The sequence below is a fragment of the Antedon mediterranea genome, chromosome 6, assembly GCF_964355755.1.
Source record: "Antedon mediterranea chromosome 6, ecAntMedi1.1, whole genome shotgun sequence".
In the NCBI taxonomy this organism is placed as follows: domain Eukaryota; kingdom Metazoa; phylum Echinodermata; class Crinoidea; order Comatulida; family Antedonidae; genus Antedon; species Antedon mediterranea.
In genome coordinates, this window is record NC_092675.1 from 28,033,499 (window position 1) to 28,055,251 (window position 21,753).

The 21,753-nt window shown below is 31.5% G+C and overlaps 1 protein-coding gene across 1 annotated transcript; it reads right to left on the reverse strand.

Moving 5' to 3' along the window:
• Positions 1-1,014: 1,014 nt before the first annotated feature.
• Positions 1,015-21,744, reverse strand: LOC140052344 (lysosomal aspartic protease-like). The gene is made up of 9 exons (XM_072097868.1): positions 21,565-21,744; positions 20,581-20,722; positions 19,927-20,050; positions 11,556-11,674; positions 10,796-10,995; positions 3,763-3,885; positions 2,227-2,368; positions 1,878-1,976; positions 1,015-1,494 (listed from the first exon to the last, which is right to left on the reverse strand). The coding sequence occupies exons 1-9, from the start codon at positions 21,627-21,629 to the stop codon at positions 1,333-1,335; spliced, it is 1,176 nt and encodes a 391-aa protein (XP_071953969.1). The 5' UTR covers positions 21,630-21,744; the 3' UTR covers positions 1,015-1,332.
• Between the last annotated feature and the right edge of the window lie 9 nt (positions 21,745-21,753).

Here is a 21,753-nt window from a genome sequence, read left to right on the forward strand (position 1 = left end):
GACAGTGTAATAGTTAATATTTATTGTGATTTTAACTTTTCCCTTCAATATCGAACTCCAGCAATATTTTTAGTCGCCTGCAACGCGACAGCTCACTATGTCGGTCGGTCGGTTGTTGGTCGGTAAACATTAACTTGACCACGCGACTGCAGCCATGTATGGCCTTGTTCATTTAAGGAAATACAGTCCAGACTAAAGCTTGGTTTAAAGAAACTTATTGGCCAATTTGAGAGATGGAATAAACCATAAGAATACATGAAACTGACTCATCCAGAAATATGCTAATATTCATATTTAATACCACATAATGAAATATTTTGACAAAAATCCGAGAGCTTTCCGATTTAGGCCTGCTGTACCATAACACGATGGAGTAAGTAAGATTTTATTCTTTACTCTATGAATATACCAATTAGCATTCCAAAATTATTGAATTATAATACTCAGATCCCAGTATGTTCAATTCAATAAACTACTTGAAATAATTAATAGGCCTACTGTTGATATAAGTTAAAAGTAATACAAATAAAACGTAAAAAATATTTTGAAAATATTTGATTATGATAATAATATTCTTGGTAGACACACAACAAAACCGAAGAAGGAATTAGTATGTGGTAATTCCATTAAATTCCAGTTTTTTGTTCCAGTCATTTATTTATTCCGACAAACAGTACCGTAGGCCTACTATATATTACTTTATCAGATAGCATCTATGCATCTGTGCATTGTAAAGTAAAACAATAAAATAACAACAATTGTTCAGTAATGTTTATTATCTTCAATGTTGATTTGTGAATAATATAAGCTTTAGTAAAAAATATACAATTATTAATACAAAATAGAATAAAGTAAATTTTATATAAAAAAAATCTATTGGTTGACAAATTTATGATAAATTTAATATTTCATTTAAAAATGTAACAATGTTCGGACATTATTTTAACAAATTAATAATATAAAGCTAAAAATATGAATATGTTGATCTAGTATTTATTTGTCAAAATTTAAGGATGGCAAAATAATCAAACTCATAATACATAAAGAGGGGAAGCACACAATTATTTATAGACATTTCATATTGCATATTTTTTAAGTTTTTAAAATCTATTTATAGATGACCCAAAACAGTAAGTCATGAATTTTACATTAAGTATAACAAATGTTTGCCTTTTACTGTATTATATAAATGTTTATTATTTAATTTATATTTGAATATGGCATTAATCATTTAAAAACATTCAGCAACTACAATCCAAACTATTATAAAAATGCATATAATTGTAAAAAGTGTCACATGTGGCTAAGAAATTAGCATATGAGAAAGGGTGTTTAAACAGCCTCAGCAAAGCCTAGACGATCTGCACCCTTGTCAAACTCGGTGTAGAACTTGCCCAAAAAGACATCACCCAGAATCCACAGAGGGCCAGCTGGCGGTGCTACATCTAGAGCTTGGAAACCGCTCAGACAAATGGTTTCACTCCCCTGTGCAACCTGAAATATAAACAAATAAAAGTTAACTAAAAGTTAATCAATCATGTTGAGCTTATACCATTGTGACCCAGTTGCTAGAGACATCCAACAGGAGGAGTGCATTAGGGAAAAATTATAGATATGATCCCAAAAACTAATTTATATGTACCCTTTGTGAAACCATGTAATTGTCAGTCAAGTCTTCCAATACAAGACTCTCTGAAAACCGGAAACTTTCCCAAAACCAGATTTTTCTTGAAAATTCACTTTTACCATTAAAAATACCCTCCGAATACAAGACTTTCCAGAAAATCATACATATTTTGCCAGCCCAAAGGTATCTAGTATTTAAGAGTTTTTTTCCTAAACTTAAAGCTAATTTAACAAATACAGTCTTGACATACCTTGAGTACATAATCTTCACCCGTCAAGTAAAATGCCTTTCCGCCAAGAACAAAACCAATCTTTGGTAACGATGACACTTGATTGCAATCAAATATGTACTGTAACAAGAAGATATTAAATTATATTTCAAATTTAATAGTGAAAAATACTGCATCATTTAATTTGCATTGGAGTTTAAAAACAACAAAATCAAGTTGTTGCCACAACCGGATGGAAACAATTGCATAAACGGTTTGTATGTGTTCTTTTAGATTTTATAACCACAGTTTTGGCAAATGACTTTCCCTCCCTTTCCTCAATAACCCATATTATTTTGTGGATTCTTTTAACCCTATTTATATTCCTTACCGAGCCTTGCATTTCTTTGGCACCAAGTTCTTTGTTGATAGCTAAGACATCAGTTGTAGGACCAGCAATTAAGGAAGTACCTGTATCAGCGACAGCCTCACATCCATTGGGACAATATTTGGAACCACCTTGTATTGCAATGCTGAAATATATACATAGATATATGTATATAAATCCAAAGGCAAATTACTGAACAAATGACAATGCTGTGGGTATCAGTGGCTGGATCTCAATGGAGATACAAAAAAAAGAGAAAAGCTAAATCAAAACGATAAAGTAAAACAGCCAGAAAAGTTAACAGAGCTTTATAATATAAACACAACAGGCAAAGAATATTAATTCTAAATATACTATATTTTAAGGAAAGAATTATTGGCACTGTGAAATTGGTAATGTATCATTTATGATTAAATTATTATTACCGGTAATATATATAAAATGTTTGTATTTCATAGTCAGGTCGACGGTATCTGTGGTAAGGTTTTAAAATACAGTTGTGCATAGAGTATTTATAAGGCTGTCTAAATCTAAGCTTCATTTAAAATAGAATACTGTACTTTTATATTGTTCACGTTTTTCTTTCATTCTACCGGTACAGTATATTCAATTGATTTTCTGATTTTATAGACCTATTTATCTTTGTGTATATTATATGATACCCACAGCATTGTTATTTTTTCAGTATTTTGCCTTTGAATTTATATATATATATAGATTTTCTGAAAGGGAAGTAAATAACATTGCAAACAATACGAACTAGAACATGACCATTACAAGATATTATAAGGAAATTTCACAAAATAAATATCAATATGAATATGAACTATGTGTGTTTGTACACAGTGATAAAATTATTTCATTTACCGGTATATATCTAGCACACTTCCTAATAGTGTCCAAAATTAAATGTAATAAATGTAATACATGCATTAATTTTGAAATGTTATTGACACGGAATATGTGTGAATAATAATAAGTATGTGTAGGAAGAGTTTGTGTACAATACAAATACACAAGTTATTGCATCATATCACATACAATGCTGGATATTAACATAACATATTATAGTGTACAGTAGTGTATTAAAATACAATTGATTAAATTCCTTTCCAGTGACATCAATCAAACAAGTGAAGCATGCAATGTTTCATTTCATATTTGGTGTTAAAAAGAGATTAAAATGGTTGCCAAGACATATTTAGAAAATTAATCATTGTACTGATTGATATTAGTATGAAGGTCTACATACCCCAGTCACTTTTTACATAAAATTTTACAATACTCATCTATTTTGCACAAGTAGGATTAAAATTCAGACTTATGCTGCAGCTCATACTTTTGGAAAAACCAGTTTTAACTGAAACTTGGATATAGTCCAAGAATATTAAATCCACATTTCCAATAACAACCCTTTATAAGGTAATGTAAGGATAATAATCAGTGAACCGAAGCAGCCCCCATTGATGTATATATAATGCAACCTTTTTCTCAATAGAGCAAACAAGTACTTAAATCTACAAATTCCAAAACCATTACCTGTCCATGTTAAACTGCCAATAACCTTTCTTGGTAACTTTCTCATAAGAAAAGTTACCTTTGTAGTAATTTGGGTCTGATCCTCCCAGAATCAGTTCTCCACCTGAACTATCATTTGTATTTCTGAAAAATAATATTTAGACATTTATACAATGTTATTGTGATAAAGTATATTAAAACAATTTTACATTACCAAGTATGGCAAAAGGTGCATTAGTAGTAAATTGGAAATAATAATAAAAATACTATTTACAGAAACTGATAGAAATAATAAATTTACTTTTACAACTTGCACTACAAGTTATTTAATTTCATTATGGCAAAGAGTTTTCCGAAGATACTCTCACAAACTTATTATTATTATTATTATTATTTATTGCCAAAAACCAGTTACAAACAAACAAAACACAGAAACTAAGGGAGTAGGCAGGAACCTAAAAGTGAACCTAATCACTATAACAAGAGTTCAGGTTCCGTACTCCCAAAGTAACAACAATGATATAAAATAAACTATATAAAAATATTTAAAAAACAAATAGACGAATCAACAGTGTCAATATAAAATAAACGGATAAAATACATAATAGTCGATTCAACAAAGTCAATATAAAACATGTGATTTAAGTGAATTTAAAAATATTTGAAAACTGTCTAAAATTAAAGAATTTTTAATCATTTCCGGTAATTCTTCCCACAACCTAGGGAATATATTAATAGCGGAATGATGAAGACAATTGGTTCGAGCATAGTGATGAATGAACTTAAGTGTATCAAGGTGACGGCCATTAACAACTAAAGATTGACGAACACTACTACAATCAACCGTTCCAATAAGTGATTTACAAACAAAGGATAACAGAAGATAATTTCTTCGATTAGATAGTGTAGGCCAATTTAGCTTAGTGAGACGTTCCTCGTATTCCATTTCACCTCTTGTTTGTTTAAGGACAAGCCTAGTAGCCCTTCGCTGGACTGCCTCGATACGTTCTGTAAGTTTTTTGGTTCGAGGCAACCACGCTGGGACACCATATTCAAGGATGGGGACAATGAGAGCTTTATAGAGTGAGAAAATAGCTGAAGGGGATGATCCTCCTGCAATACTAGTAATAAAACCCAACATTCGATTTGAACGAGAAATAATTAAGTTTACATGGTCATCCCAAGTAAGTTCACTATTAATCGTGACCCCCAGATGACAATGACTAGATACGGATTTAATAGGCAAGTCATTTATACGATAAACAGGTCTATACTCTTTCCTTGATCTTGTAATGTGGAGAACCTTGGTTTTATTTAAGTTAAGCTCCATTTCATTTAGATCACACCAAGAGGAAAGCCTGATCAGATCGCACTGAAGAACAACTTCATCGTCTACAGTAAATATATTTCTATAAATTATTGTGTCATCGGCAAACAATGCACATGGAGAAATAATAGATGAGGGAAGGTCATTTATAAATAAGTTAAAAATAAGGGGTCCAAGTACGCTGCCCTGTGGTATGCCAGAGGTAACTGGGGATGATGGGCTAATGGATCCTTGATACAAGACTCTTTGGGAACGTCCCAATAGAAATGACTTGATCCATTTCCAGACATTGCCTCTGATATTAAAGTGGCTAGCCAGCTTATTTAAAATAATATGGTGAGGTAGTTTATCAAACGCTTTGGCATAGTCGAGAAAGATAACATCAATTCTGGGGGCTTTAGTTTTATCTAGCGAAGATGCCCAGTAATGAGTTAGGTTGGTAAGTTGGGTAACACAGGAACGTGAGGGGAAAAAACCGTGCTGGACATCAGTAATTGGACAATTATAAGCAACATGATCAGATATACTTGAAAACAGTATTTTTTCAAGCAGTTTCGAACAAATAGGGGTAAGGGATATTGGTCTGTAATTACAAATTGCATTTTTATCACCAGATTTAAATATAGGAGTGATATGGGACATTTTCCACTTAGCGGGGATTTCTCCCATACGCAGGGACAAGTTAAACAAATTAAATAATGGTGGAGCAATAAATTCAGAAGCAGATTTCAATATGTATGGATGCACGGAATCAGGACCTGGAGATTTATTAGATGAAAGTCCATTAATCACCTTCTCAACATTGTAGACGTTAAAGTTAAGTTGAGAAAGTTCAGGGATTGGGACATTACAAACCGGAGGTTCACAGCTGGGAATTATGGGTGAGTTAAAAACAGAAACAAAAAAATCATTAAATGAACTAGCAATTACAGGGTGTGACGAAACATTCACACCATTAATATTAAAAGATAACGGTGCTGGTGATCTTCTACGTTCTCTAACAAAACGCCAGAAAGCTTTACGAGTAGAGTCACTTGTAAATAATTTGTTGACATATGAATAATACGACTTATTGCATAGACGCTTAACCTTATTACGAATAGACTTATAGTCATCCCATGCAGATACAGAACCAGTACGTTTGGCTTTTCTAAACAGTCTATGCTTTATATTGATAAATTGCTTGATGTCATTGGTAACCCATGGGGAATGTTTCCGCTGCTTGCGTGATTTCAACGGAACTGAGTCACGGACAATAGCTGTAAAAATATCCAGAAATCCATCCCATGAGTTGTCAACTGAGTTTTCATCCATGAAGACATTCCATGGGGCAAGGTGGACAAGTTTTTTTAGATGGTCAATATCAGTTTTGTGGTAAGCAAGAAAATTACGTACCAACAATTTAGAATACGGTTTGGAAAGTAATACGTTAAAGGAAACTGCATGGTGATCACTGATCACTGGGTTATCAATGACATCAAGTGAAATTAAACGGTCTGGCCTGTTTGAAAAAACAAGATCAATTATTGTACCAGATGATGGGACCAAATGATTAGGCCTAGTGATTTCCTCAACAAGCTGAGTACAATTTAAAGCATTCATAGTGTCAAGAAAAATGGTAGGTATCGTATGTTTAAGATTCCAATTTAAATTAAAATCCCCAACAATATAAATATCATCATACTTTGGTAAGTGAGGTAATAAAGGCAGAAGAAAATTGTTACTAAAGTCATTCCAGAAGGACACTGGAGAGTTCGGTGGGCAGTAACAAACAGCGAAAAGCATCTTATAATTGTCAATCGAAATAGAAAAACATATAACTTCATGAGGACCAGAGTCCAGCAAATGACAATGAATTGGATTCAGTTCGTTCTTTATTGCTGCAAATACACCGCCTCCTTTCTTGTTGGGTCTGTCCTTTCTGATCACCATATAATCTTGAGGAATGCCCAGTGAAGATGTCAAATCTTCTGATGTAAGCCAGGATTCTGTTATTGCTAAAATATCAATGTTTTGAATAGAGAGAAACGCTTGTAATTGAATGGTCTTGTTCCGAAGACTGCGGGCATTCATGTTAAGACAATTCAAAGTTGACGCAGTACTGATAGATGAACTCGATGAACGCAGCTGCTGCTCCTGTGCCTAATGCTGATTTACAGGGCCTGGGTTAGGGTGTATGTCACCATCACATGATAAACTACAATAGTGTCGTGTTGCAGTTGAGTTAGAATAAAGGACCTGAGGAGGGCCTTGAAATTTGCGCTTGATAATACTCGTATTGTTTGAACAGTAATTGTGCGATAAGTAGGCATGCTGCTCAACACTATGACTCCAAAAGAGCGATAAAAGGACATGAGAAATATAAATAATAGTTATGCTCACCATCTTGAATGCAAAGAAATCCAAGCGAAATAAGAATCCTGTGTACAATGATGATGAGTCCAAGCATTGACAGGCAAATGATCACAATCGACTTTTACAGGACATCACAGCACAGTTAAAGTATTTAAAAAACAGTTATTATCATAAAAATCGTCAACAAACATCAAAAATTGGAAAATAACTGGTAAAATAATCTTGATACGGCCCTCGACAAATCAAGATGGACGACAACAACGGAAAAATATTTGAACACTGCGTAAAATTGCTTAAAATTCAATCAGCGACTATAAAACTGTGGGTCGGTTCTTATAATATATGATTAAAAAATGTACTCCATATAGTATAAAAGTTAAAATGGAAGTCCAACGCTTTATACAAGTTGAAAATATATTGCACTATGCCTAGGCTAGGGGTGCGCCCTGCCTTCACACTGTCGTCGCCGGGAACGTTTGAAATTCCCGGGTAACAAGAATAGTCAATCAGGTGAAATTCGGGCCTAGGGAGCTCTTCCAGAACACAACCGCTCGCAGTGAATCATTCTCACTCGACTCGAGTACCTACCAACTCTGACGCGTAATGCGTGAGTATCATGCTTGAGGGCAAATTTGTTATGCCTACACGTACTATTTCTCGCGCATCCATAAAAATATTGAGAAAAAACATTATTTTGAAATTAACTTGCCTATTTTGAAGGAAATATAGCCTAGGAATGCACATTACCGTATATTTCGGTGTATAAAGTCGCACCTGTGTATAAGACGCACCCCCTAACTGAGACTGAGAGTAAAATATCGGTATTTTTATATCGTCGATGTATAAGACGCACCTTATTTTTCATCAAAACCATGTTTTTTTAAATTGTAATCAATATTATTGTAATAATATATTTTGTTATATCTACAACGGCGTCCTTTATTTAGGTTTTTTCATACCTAGGCTCGGCCGCGCCCAGCCTCAACAAGTTCTTTCTAACTTGTTATTCATGAGTTTCGCCGCAACATCGAGTGCATGACCGTGTGTGTAACACGTACGTGTGTGGGCTAGCCTCGCTCGATCATTTCGAGAGGGCGCACGTTTTCACGGACAATCGTATTCGATTAGTATCTATGTATCCGAGAAGTGTATACGCTAGGTCCATGCTATAATCAACTGGAGAATATACTAATCGAATACCGTACACCATGTGGCCGCCAAGAAGGGCTTGCGCTAGGCTAGGGGTACGGCGGTTGTGCGTATAACTATAAATACACCATGTGGCCGCCAAGAAAGGGCTTGCGCTGGGGGTACGGCGATCGTGCGTATAACTACTGTATAAATAAATACTATTCCAATCGTACGTAAACGTTTACAAATGAAATTTTATCGGAGTGCCATAATGAACAAATCTTTTCATCATATTATTTAGTATAACATCATGCTAAAATGCCTTGAAAACTAGGCAGAAGCAGGTTGCCGTTACGTTAGTTAGTTACTGTAGCTGACCTAACCTAGCAAACGAGGTGACGATAGCCTATCTATAGTATAGGTGATGTACAATCTGTGTGGTGAGGCATTTATGTTCGGTGTATAAGACGCACCCTTAATTTAGAGGTCAAATTTGCGTGTCAAAAGTGCGACTTATACACCGAAATATACGGTAATTAATTTGAGCATAATAAGCCTAGGCCTATGTTTATTTGTATTTTATGGTTGATGTAGTTAAGCCAACTCAATTAAAAAAAAATTCAATATAGAGGGTGTATTTTGAAATTATTTTGAATAAAAATAACAGAGGGCCCTCATTAAATTAATGTCTCACCATTGGCCACTGAAAAAGTTGGCAACTATATAAACTATTTATTATTTATTAACTTCTGTCTGTAAACTTTAAACTTTTTTTTGTCTTATGTAGGATCGACCCACTTTTATTTCTTCATCAATAAAATGTTCGTTTACAATGAGTACATTGAGCACATGAGTAATGTAATGATACAATACAATATAATTGACATTAACTAACTTTCAGTACAACTGATATCTCACTCCTACCATTGCATTTTATATATAATAGTATAAGGAAAGAAAAAAAAATTCCTCTATGTTATACACTCTTTACACGTTTTTCAATCCTTAACAATGTACGTATAATTTACCACAGAATTCTTAATTTTCTAACTCTTTTTATCTCTTTCAGGCAATCAAAAAAAAAAAAAAAGTTATATTTTACTTTACCTAAATATCAATTTTATAAACGTTAATTTTATACCTTGCTAAATTGTTACGGTCCATATCTGACCACATTTTTTTTGCCTTTTCTTTATTTATTAAAAACTCACAATTGATTATATCTTCTAACTCCGCAGTGAACATTAACCATGGACATTTTTTAACAAGTCCTAGTCTGTATTTGACTTTATTTTTGTAAACACAGAAAGTTAAAATGGAAAATATTTCATTAATTTTGACATCATATTTTCCAAGTAAAATTTTCTCCCATGTAACTTCCTGAGTAAATGCAAAACATGTTTTCAACATAGCGCAACATTTTACCCAGCAATGTTTTACTTCTTTGCATGTAAATAACATATGCTTTTCATTTTCAACCTCCTCATTACAATATTCACAATAATTACTGTTTGACAAATTCCATAATTTTAGCTTACACCTAGTTGGTAAAATTTTATGTAGCAACTTAAAATTAAAGAAAGCCACTCTTTTTATGTGCAACATACTCTTAACTTTGTTTTTCCAACATAGATTCCAGTCGATAAAACAATTTTGAAGTTGGTTTTCCCATTTATCTTGTGCTTTTGGTATGCACGCTTTATATGCTACCTCGGTAAAAGTGAAATAGAATTGTTTGACAGTTGTATAATTTGAAGTAACATTAACATTTTTGTCTATTGTATCAACCTCTTTAAACTTTATTGAAAGCTGTAATGTATCAAAATAACAATGAACAAGAGTTCAGTTTACTCATTTATAATGTTTACTGCCCTCTATATGATTGAAAATTGGCTAAAGTTGGCCACAGATGACCAAATGATATTTTGGTATAAATATAATATAAGCAGGGCTGAAATAACTGGATTTAAAAATAATTGTACACATTGATTATAAAAAAAAATAAGGCAAAGTATAAAATAAATTAATACATTAATTATTATTACTGTATGAACTTTATACAAATTTTAAAAAGTTATTTATATTCAATTTGTAATTTCACTTTTATAAGATAATGACCTCAAACAGAAAGCTTATTTTTAACTACGAAAACGCAACCAAAACCATTTATATGACTTTGTTTATTCATAAATGAATGTATTGTTTAGATTGCATTTGAGATTTCTAAAGACAATAACTTACCGATCTAAATAGAAAGAAAAAATAGGTTTTGCAACCACTTTCTGTTCAACAAATGTATCAAAGACGGTCTGCACACCATCAACAGCAATCTCTGAGTAACCCATTCCCAATATTCCATCAAACTTTGCCGCAACAAACGTTGTTCCTGGTTCTTGCGTCGCTTCTGCAAAGGTCTGACTCTTGGCAACAACTGATTCTATCTGAAATTTAATTAAATGAAACCATTTTATTTTAATAAAATAAGCCTTCTTTCATCAAGGTATCAGAAATTCAAAGATAACATTACTGAACTACCAAATATAGCTTTTTACAGACCAATTTCAGACAGTGATTTTTCACTTCCTTTATTCAAAGTTTAGGAATTTTTGGCCACCAGTTGTCATGAATTCACTAATTAGGTAGAGGTAAACCACCAATTAACACTATTTTAAAACTAAAAAGCTCTGCTCCCATATTTTTGGAGTATGAATGTATTTTTTAGGAGATTATATGAATAATTGTGTGTACTGTAGACGATACTCTACAACCTGTTTTTTTTTTCTGCTGATGGTTATTATAAAGAGATATTTACTGGTAAAAATTAAATTAAAATTAATAAATAGTAGTTATTAGATGAAAAATTGATGCTGGGTTGTTATGGTGTTATTTTTCAAGAAAAACTTACAATTCGTGGCTACTCTGTATATTTTCTAATTTTCCCTTCTACCTACACCCTCCTCCATAGTACAGGCCTTTAACGAGCCTTTTTGAACTGACTTACTGCAACTGTGTCTGTACTTAGGAAGCCTTTCATACTACCAGTGCCATATTCAATGTTGATACTTGTGCCATTTGCTTTGTATGTACTGGATTTACTGCTGTTATATTTATTATGCAAAACTGCAAAAGAAAAAAAATATACGGAAAAAAGAAATATTAGTACTAATAATAATAGTAGTAATATTATGTATTAATAAAACTATTGTATATTATTATTAAACATTTTTATATGTTTAAATACTAATGCAAATATACATATCTTTGATAATATTTTAAGATAAACAGCATGATTAAATTATTTAATTAATTAATTAACCAAACTGCAGAAAACTTGGGAAGCATCACTATTAGTATTTATATAGACAATTTATAAAGGGACAATTTATTCAGGTATAAGGATCCAATAACCATAATAAAATAAATTAGAAAAAGTAGCATTTTTAAACCTCCTGTAGTCCAATGCATTATTTATATAAAATCAAAGTGGATGAGAAAGACAAATTCTCAAATACTGTACATGCATTTAAAAATGATTTGAAAACAAATATTTTATGGTTTTGAAAATCTACTTTCTTCTTCTTTACTTCTAAATAAAGATACCAGCTATATTAAATATATTTTCTTAGGTTTCTAAACCCAAATCATAATACCTGTAGGCCTATTAAAAAGGAAAAATAAAAAACCATGCACTATATCTCCTATAAATTAGCCAAAAAAACCCATGTTTAATCAAACAATTTCCAATTACATTATTGAACCCAAAATATACTATTACCAAATTAATTGTAATGATTGTTTTATATCAACTGTACAACTGTTGCTTGAATCAAAATAATAGAATTACTGTTAAAAACACAAAAATACTGTTTGCTGCACTCTATAGTCTGTTGTTTGCGAACTTTCATATGGCAAACAGTTAAATCGGAGATAACAGTTAAACAAAATGCAGCGTAAAGAGTTGTATGACCACAGTGGTGCTAGTTTGATTATTTACCTATTTAAAACATATCTTGTTTAAAATTTTATTTATATTTCTATCTAAAATGAAAGGTTTTTTTGTAGGCAATTTTAATACACATTCAAATCGTAACTTGTGTAATTTTGAAAATTTTAAAAAATAAATAATCAATACATGATAATTTATAAAATATAAATAAATAAATGTACAATTTACAATAATTTACATAACCACTTTTATCTTACTTTGTTTTTTATATTATATTTTTTGGAGCCTCAAAATAAAATAAAAAATATTCATAAATAGAAATAAATTGAAGTTTTAATTTTTTTATCCGTTTTCTACTATTTAAAAAAAAATATTAATATTATTTGAAGTTTAAGTTTGGATTTCTATAAAAGTTTCAAAGATATTATCACACAAAATATGTATCTATTTTTGCTGGCCTTAAACCGAAAAAAATATTAATAATAAAATTTTACTACTATGAAAATTGAAAAACAAAAAAAAAACCTAATCCAATCAATCTTGAACCTTGAAAACAAAAGCCTTTTTATTGACCTTCATGTAGAAATAACTGCTTTATCATTTTTCCTTAATATTACATCTCATTTTTCTCGTATTAAGGTTAAACATTGCATTTGGGAATAGTTTGCCAATTAAACACAACATCAAAATAATCTTGATCGTCAGCAAATAACATGATCTCTTAAGCTGTTACATGAAAGATAAGCACTAACTTAAGTCCTTATAAAATTAATATACAGCTAAATATCAACCTTTTAAAGAAATATCCATGACTACATTTATGAATGAATATAGAATATATATCATATTTCTATATTTATTTGTAAACATTTCAAATATTGTATTTTTTTTTTTATATTCTGTTTATAATTTATGTTTTAAGTGTTTTGTGTAGTGATGTAACTTCTGTCTGTCTGTCTGAAAAAGTTATTCACAAATGGAAGTGGGATCACAGAATGCGACTGCACCAATCCGCATATCAGATACGGCAGTTTCAATCATGCTCCGTATATTTCAGGGATGTTAGCGTATCAATGCGAACAATTTTTATATGAGCCTTGTATCCGTAAAATTGAAAAGATATGTTAAGATATTTCTTTTAATGCCATATTAACTAACAATGAGTCAATTTTATAAAACTGTACTGCAGTTTTTAAGAGCAATAGGAGGATGTATATTTTCAATTTATTTTAAAATGGCAGGCCTTTTTATTTTGCACTTCTAGTTGGCAAGATGACATAGCGACATAGCGACATCTGCATATGTGGAATATGGTATTATAAAATAAATCATGCTCGGTATTGTATCTATTTCCGAAGTATCATAGGAATATTTGGTAATACAACATCACATGTGTTTCACATGTATCTAGTAGTAACCTAACCTTACATAATACAGGCACCACATGTGATTTAAATGAGATGCTGTATTACCAAATACTCCTATGATACTTCGGAAATAGATAGTATGTGGAGATACAGCACTGGGAATCGGGTGAATAAATTATGAATAAATGAAGAAAAAGATAAATTTGTTTAAATAAAGTCTGTCTAGCAACACATCAGTTTATTTTTTGAAACAAAACTACAAACGATTACCAATTACCTCTTCCTTCCTACAGCATGTATCAAACAGACATCAATGAAACACTGCCGACGGACATCAAATACGAACAACGCATTTGTAGGTGTCAATTGTACTTTGTTGTCATTGAAATCTAGAGTCCATGACAAGTTGAATAACACAAAAACATTACAGATATGTAATTAACAATTAATAAAATTAAAAGAATGCTAAAGTGAACTAATATAAAAAGACACGATTTGCAATATAAACATAGTATAACATATACATAAGTATTGTTTTTTATTTTGTGTGTATCATGTGTGTGGCTAAATGCTACACACACAACTAGAAATAGAACCAATCACCCTTTTATACAAAAAAATGTCGGCGGGAAGATTCTTTCTATATTTGATAAGCTTTTACCATTTTTGGCTAGTAGTAAATGAGGTTCATGATTGATGACATTTTCTTGGATTTCTGAAGGCACTGGGTGTAAACAATTTCTACTTCATGGTATAAAAATGGCGCATGCGCAGGGGAAAATTAGAGATTTAATGGTTATTTGAGCACTCTGCGTCTCCACTGTAAACATATATGTATTGTTTTTTATTTATGTGTATGGTTGAATGCTAGAAATAGAACCAATTACCCTGGGATAAAAACCTTTGCACTTTTGAATTTTTATACTCTATTTAAAATTTTTTTTAAATTCTTAATTATGTTCAGATGTACAGAAATAAAAATCAGCTAATTCATGCAAAATGAACAAAAAAAATTGAAGAAACGACTATAAATAAAAGTTGCATCTTATCTTCGCAGAAACAGGAGACACTGTCCATATTCCATTTAGGATGAGTTTTCTTACTGTCAATCAAACAAGTAGATACCATGCTTTTACCTAACTAATAATTATTCAATTTTTAAAACCATGTTTCTGTTTATCAAAGGGAAACACCTTGCACTGATGAGAACGTCTTTCTTTTTACCCGAATCTGTTCCATCCATCAAAATAAAAATCAGATTAAGATTAAGACTATAAGGATGAAATTGATATTATGCCTAATGGTATCAACAAAACAATGCTGATTGTAAGAAAGGATTAATGGTGAAATGTTTTACCTTACTCCATGAGTATATTTCGTATTTACGATTTGGAATTGGCAAGTAATTGTAATAACGGGTGGGACTCAAACTAACAACCTCCAGAACTGTGTTGCCAGACGTCTAGATTTAGGTTGGAGTTTAAGCCCACTAAAGCAGTAGGTCTGTACCAAAAAAGATGATAAATGTTATAACTACTACTACAAAGTAGCTTTGTGTCAGGGAACTAGTTAATGGTCAGATGTTTTACAGTCTAAAGGTCTATCTATACTATCAAACTAGTTTGAAAAAAAAAAGTGTGATGTACCCAAATATGAAAAGTGATATGCCTAAATATGGTCACATCACATAAAGTTTCAGTGTAGACAGAGCTGTACGTAATAATTAATAATACTATTAATAAGATAGAAATGTAATCTTAAGGTCATGTTAGAAATGCCATTATATAATAGTGATGACAACTGTGATACAATAATGACAACATTGATTATTTGACATCATCAGGGATGAAATAATTTTTTTAAGTGACATTTTCTGTCATCCTTCGTTTGTCAACAACTCAAGGAACAATGTACGCATGACCTTATTTCATCAATAGAAAAATGCATGTATTATGTATCTAGCATTCGATAATGTTGCTATCATCATTCTACTACTATCCCTGGCCTTCAGACATTCAAGAGATATACATAATATCACACCAAGGATGGTTTTATCTTAAAATCATCCAACACAAGCAGATATCTGACGAGTCATTTAAGAAAGTGACTAATCGTTTGATTAATGTACCGGATTAGGGTTGGTAATTGCTCGTCACCTCCTAATTAGAGCATAGGTCTCTAATACTGTTACCTTACACAGGTTTAAATTACTCATAACACCTTTTATGCGGTTTTTTTATTTCCCATAATTGTTCTTCTGTCAAATCATTCCTTTACACCCCCTGTTTGCTAGTGTCAAGGATATTTTTATATTTGCAATGTTAGACAAATGTCTGAATTTTTTGTTTGTTTTTATACATTTATTGTAATATAAAATTAGTCATTGTATTTTTCTCACAGCCCGAGTGAGACCAGCTTAACCGTGTTACTTAAAAGTAATTGTTATGACTAGTGAATCGTGATTTAATTCTGTATATGAATCGTGATTTAATCCTATATATGAATCGTGATTTAATCCTATATATTAATCGTGTGATGACAAGGAAGACCTCCCATGGTTACAAAATTGGTTGGAGATTATTTTTCAAAAAGAAATTTAATATATTATTATCAAGTTCGTCTAAAGTAGTACTAAAACTCTTTAAAAATTGAATGAGCAAACAAAATTTTGTTGAACACACACAGCAGTATAGCTATGACAAATGGATTCATATTGAGACAATAATCAATATTAATAAAGTGGTGAAAAACACTAGTCTATCACATTAGTCAGTATGTTGCCCCATACTCGGGACAACCCAATTCCAAAGAAAGTTTGTTTTTGGGTCCCAAAGAAGTCTCTTAATAGAGGTCTACCGTATAACATAAAAAAATAAATGTAAACATGAGAAGTGAAAAATTACAATCGCTGGGGGATTTAAAAAAAGGACTAAAATCATGCATCAACAAGTGAATAATGTGGAGCCTCTAGAGAGTAGAAAAGTAACTAGTGTATCGTGCATGTAAAAACTCGCTAGAGGGAAAAGACATTTGACAGATCTCTCTTGTTATGAAAGTGCATCTACACATCTTGCATGTCAACGAAATGTCAGAAGGCCTTGTCAATTATAAATCAGTATTCTCAATTGAAAACTTGCCACAAATGGATCTGCTAAAACATGCTAAATAATTTCCGTTTCTAACACTATAAATGATAAAACATGATACTACAAATTTCAAGTTAATGTGATGCCTGTTAAAAAGTGTGAACGTGGAGTGGTGAGTGTTGTACATTGACGTATCAAAGACACGCTAACCTGTTATACCACAGCAAATACTGGACTATGTTTATCTAATTATTTTCCTGAGAAAAGTGTATATTTTTTTTACTGAAAAGAACCACAAATGTCATCGATAAAATATTATGAATTATACTATTTAATAATCTTTATTATTTCCTTTCAGTGAAACATAACAAAAAGGAGCACTGAGAAGAGACCGGAGCTGTCATTGACAATTATCAGCGAAGGGCGTGTCTCACTTTCATTAATGAAATTTTACTTTAATATCAAATCTATAAACACCAATTTAAGTTGGTTTTGGTCAAAGCAAAGATGATAATGGCTTTAATTAGATATGAATGAGTAACTATATTTTAAATTTTGGGTGCAAAAACTTTTGAAAATATCAACCAAACCTTGCACAATAAACAAGAGTTCATTTTAATTGATAATTAATATTATTAATACTAATTATACTGTATTTGTAATACAGTATAATATGGCTAAAGTACAGTGTGTAAAAAAGTAAAGCGAATTCATGTTGTCATAAGAATGATATATTGTCATCAGGTACTGATGCTGACATATGGTCAAAGTGCAATAAATATTTGATTTTTGAGAACAAACTTGTTTGCCTAAATCTATACAAATCTGCACATACAGTACATCAAGTTTGATCTTTTTGAATGTACAATTATCTTTCTGTAACATTTTCTATGGACTTTACAACATATCACACTATCCATTATACTTTACAAAATTAATATTCAATTGTTTCGATAACAAAACAAAACTGGGACAATAAAAATGTTGATGGTGTGGTCCAAAGATGGACAATATTTTTAACATGGACGATCAACATCATAGTACCACTACAACTAACTAAACATGTCAGGTCTCAAGTCCTCAACTCAAATAACTTCTCAATGTATCTGAAAGTATCTACAAATAGTCACCATTCCAAAAAACACATAAAACTGGGGCAATTAAAATGTGATGGTACAAAAATAGACAAAATAATAATGACATGCAATCAACGGATGACAAAACAGGAAAGAACTAATGAGCTGACAATCACATTTATCAATAAAAGGATGTAATCTAACAATTAACATCCAATCATTGGCTACTGGGCAGTCACATGACAACTCACAGAAATATAAATGACTATTCAAAATATCACATGTTGAAAAAATAAATCAGAAGTTTATTATGGTTTGCTATATGAGTCACATGGGTCAGAAAAATTGCAAAATACATGGTTTTAGATTTAAAATGTTGGTATGATTACTATTACAGTAGGAGCATGTGATACTACTAGGGCCTAATACTAGGGGCCTAACTCTGTTTTGTTTCACTCTTTTAATAAGGTATATACATGTTTAATTTCATTGGATTTCTAAAAACAGGACCATATGCAAAACAGTTGCTACATATGATGCTCATAATATATTGATTATCCTCGGGAGTGAGGCCCTACTCATTTTCTCACTCCTGAGAACGATCAAAGTATATTGATCGAAACGTTGAGAAACTCAACAGTTCTTTTCATAACTAATATACGTGGTGTGCTGCAAACTTTATATCAACATTAGATTTTGCCATGCAAGCCTTCAAACCAATTATTAGTAAACGATTGACATTTTTTGCCGATATTCACCAAAAATTAAGAATGACGGTCACCATTTTTAGGTTGTCATAAACATCTAATAGTTTTAAGTCCCTCATAAAAAATTCAAATTATCAAATGGAAACATTTTTTTTTTCCTAAATATGAAACAAATTTTATTTTTCAATTGTAAAGATCAGACGTGTGAAGGTTACAGTATATATAATCATGTTCACCAATTAATTGCAAATAGATTCTTCCTTATCTTCACAAGTAAGTGTGAACGCACCCATCAACACGTGCTCAATATTCATGTAATATCATTCACGTCAAGGCCAAGTCTACAGGTGCGTACATGGCCTATGACACTTATCTAACGCGATAATTACAAACATGCTGTCTGGTTTGTGATAACTAAAATGCGAGCAGTTGCTCAAAACGCAGGCGGTTCGTAGGTATACTGCCGTTTCATAGAGAGTACGTGGACAGAAAACAGAAAAAGTACAATGTTGAATTACAGCAACACACATTATTATAAAAATTAGGCCATGAAAAGTGTGGTTAATGTATAGAAAGTAGAGTACATCTGTTGCTCCTCTGGGAACTAAAATTAGACCAAGAACAAAAATGTTATGTAAGTTTTGACTTATATATTCTATGATTGTACAGATAAACTTTTAATTGTTATTTCAAGGAAAAGCAAACACATTACTGTATTAATTAGGACTTTCAGACTTTCATTTCAAAAACATTTACCAAATTATATACTGTACTATAATCGAGGTTAGAGCTTATATAACAATTATCTTTTCCACATTTGTGAAATTTTAATCAAGTTTAATTGTGGAATCTGTGTAACAACAAAAATAGTGTATTAGCAAGAACAATAGAAAAAATTGTTTAGAAATAATTTCTCTATGCTATTACCATTTATTTAAATTTCACTAATTAATATATTTATGTATCTTTGTTAAGTAGCTGGCTCATTCGAGTTATAGCAATGTATTTTGCTAAGCTGTTCCTGCCCAGCATTTTTAAGTTGTATTGGATGATGTTATTGCAGAGGCCTTTGACAACCAAGTCTTGCCAAAACTGCACCTTTTTATTTCTTGTGGCTACATCACTATATTGTAAATAAAAAAAAATATTGACAGTAAAATAAACAAGAACAAGATCATCACATCACCTACCGCATGCAGTATCTGTTACTGGACATTTCACAGAGGGAATCCATAAGTTTGATGATCCTGTGTCAAAAATAACTTTGAACTTTTGTGGAGGAGTTCCGATTGAAATTTCTCCATAGTACTCAGCCTGGAAAAAATGAAATTGTTATATTTCGTTTATTTTCAATATAAAATTGATATTACTTTCAATTGGATATGCAATACATTTTTATATATTACTGGAGTAATTTAAACTAGTTTTCCATAACTGAGATAAAAAATTAGCAGTGCTTACAAAAAGTAAGTGCCACGCTGTCCAGTAAGTTATTTTTATTTAAAGAGTAGAACAAATATTGAATTCTATGCAGATGGTAAAACATTAGTGTCGCCTGATAAGTACAGTGTCGATTTATAAATGTATTTCTACTTTTAAAAAATATGCGAAGACTTTGCAATCAATTATTTCACTGTGGAGGCGTAACAACATTTTAAATCATAACATATTTGCAACGTGTGCATCAGAGCTATTCTTTTTTAAATTCTTGCAGATTTTCTTGTCTTCAAGTTTTATAATTATACTGTTTTATAACATCTTTTACACCTTCCTTAATATAAAAAAGACTAACAAATATACAGATAAGTGATTCACGTTATTAAATGTAAACAAAAATATTTTACATCTAAATAGTTTGTGAGTGGTTCTGGAACAGGTCCAAGTTGATTATATTTAGTAGCCTGGTTGTATTTCACAAAATGCTGCAGAGGAGTTTGTACACCAATCAGACGACGACGAAGACTGTCAAACTTTGTAAGACGTATTCTTAATAAGAAAAAAAAACAGATAAAAATATAACATTATATATTTATCATAACATATTCACATTCAGTAATTTAAACAGTATTTATTCTTAAAACACAACTTGCAAATTGAATTTTACGAGAGTGTGGTGGTACGGTTATTGTATTTTGGAGTACACATTAGGACAAATACTGTTTTTTCAACAACATTTACATTATGAAAGTGCATGCATATTGTTTGCAGTGACAAATATTTTCTTTTTTGTAATTGTACAACTTTTTTAGTTATCTGTACAATGATTTCTTTTCCATTTATTTATCGCGCGTTTATTTATTTGCTTTATGGATATATTATGTGATCATGGTATTCAGAAATAAAAAGATGAATGAATGAATGAATTTACCAATATAACACTAACTTAACTGGACAATTTATTGCAGATAAATAAATAAACATTAAATAAATAAACATTAAATAAATGAATTCAACTATGTATCTATGCAATAATTATTTAATACTGTACTGTGTAACTCCATTGACACAAAAACATGAACAAATTAGGCTATGTTTATGGTGAAACATGGAAGATAGTATGGTTATAGTAACAGTTATTGGAGAGACCATCGGCATTATTGGCAATTGGATTATCATTACGTTGAACTATTCATTCATTACAATCGCCCTCCTGGATGAAGGATAGTGGTAATGAATGAACGGGTCAACAGTTAACTAGCATACATTACTACTAACTAAATAGTAAACTTGGTAGGTAGGTAGGTCGCCACCCGCCCGGCCCACCAATCTATTCTACAGTACAGGTATGTTTCGTCATAGGCCTATGTCGATGTTTATTCAAAACTCACCGCTGAAACCCCAAAGCACTGTTACTGACTACTGAAAGTAAAAGAAAACACATAAAAAGTTTCATTTTGATTAAAGAATGTTTTGTCCAACCAGGATAATTGTTTCACCTCCTTGTGGGTCCAAAAACGATTCCTCTTTTCTCAGTTCAGCAGTTGTTGTCGTGCAGGTGATGTTTATAACATGACATG

Excerpts from the sequence above, each read along its gene's own strand:
- LOC140052344 (XM_072097868.1), bottom strand. The coding sequence starts at position 21,629 with ATGAAACTTTTTATGTGTTTTCTTTTACTTTCAGTAGTCAGTAACAGT. Across the intron at positions 3,886-10,795 it reads TTTTCTTTCTATTTAGATCG|AAATACAAATGATAGTTCAG; the intron begins GTAAGTTATTGT and ends ATTATTTTTCAG. Across the intron at positions 1,977-2,226 it reads CCAAAGAAATGCAAGGCTCG|TACATATTTGATTGCAATCA; the intron begins GTAAGGAATATA and ends TTCTTGTTACAG.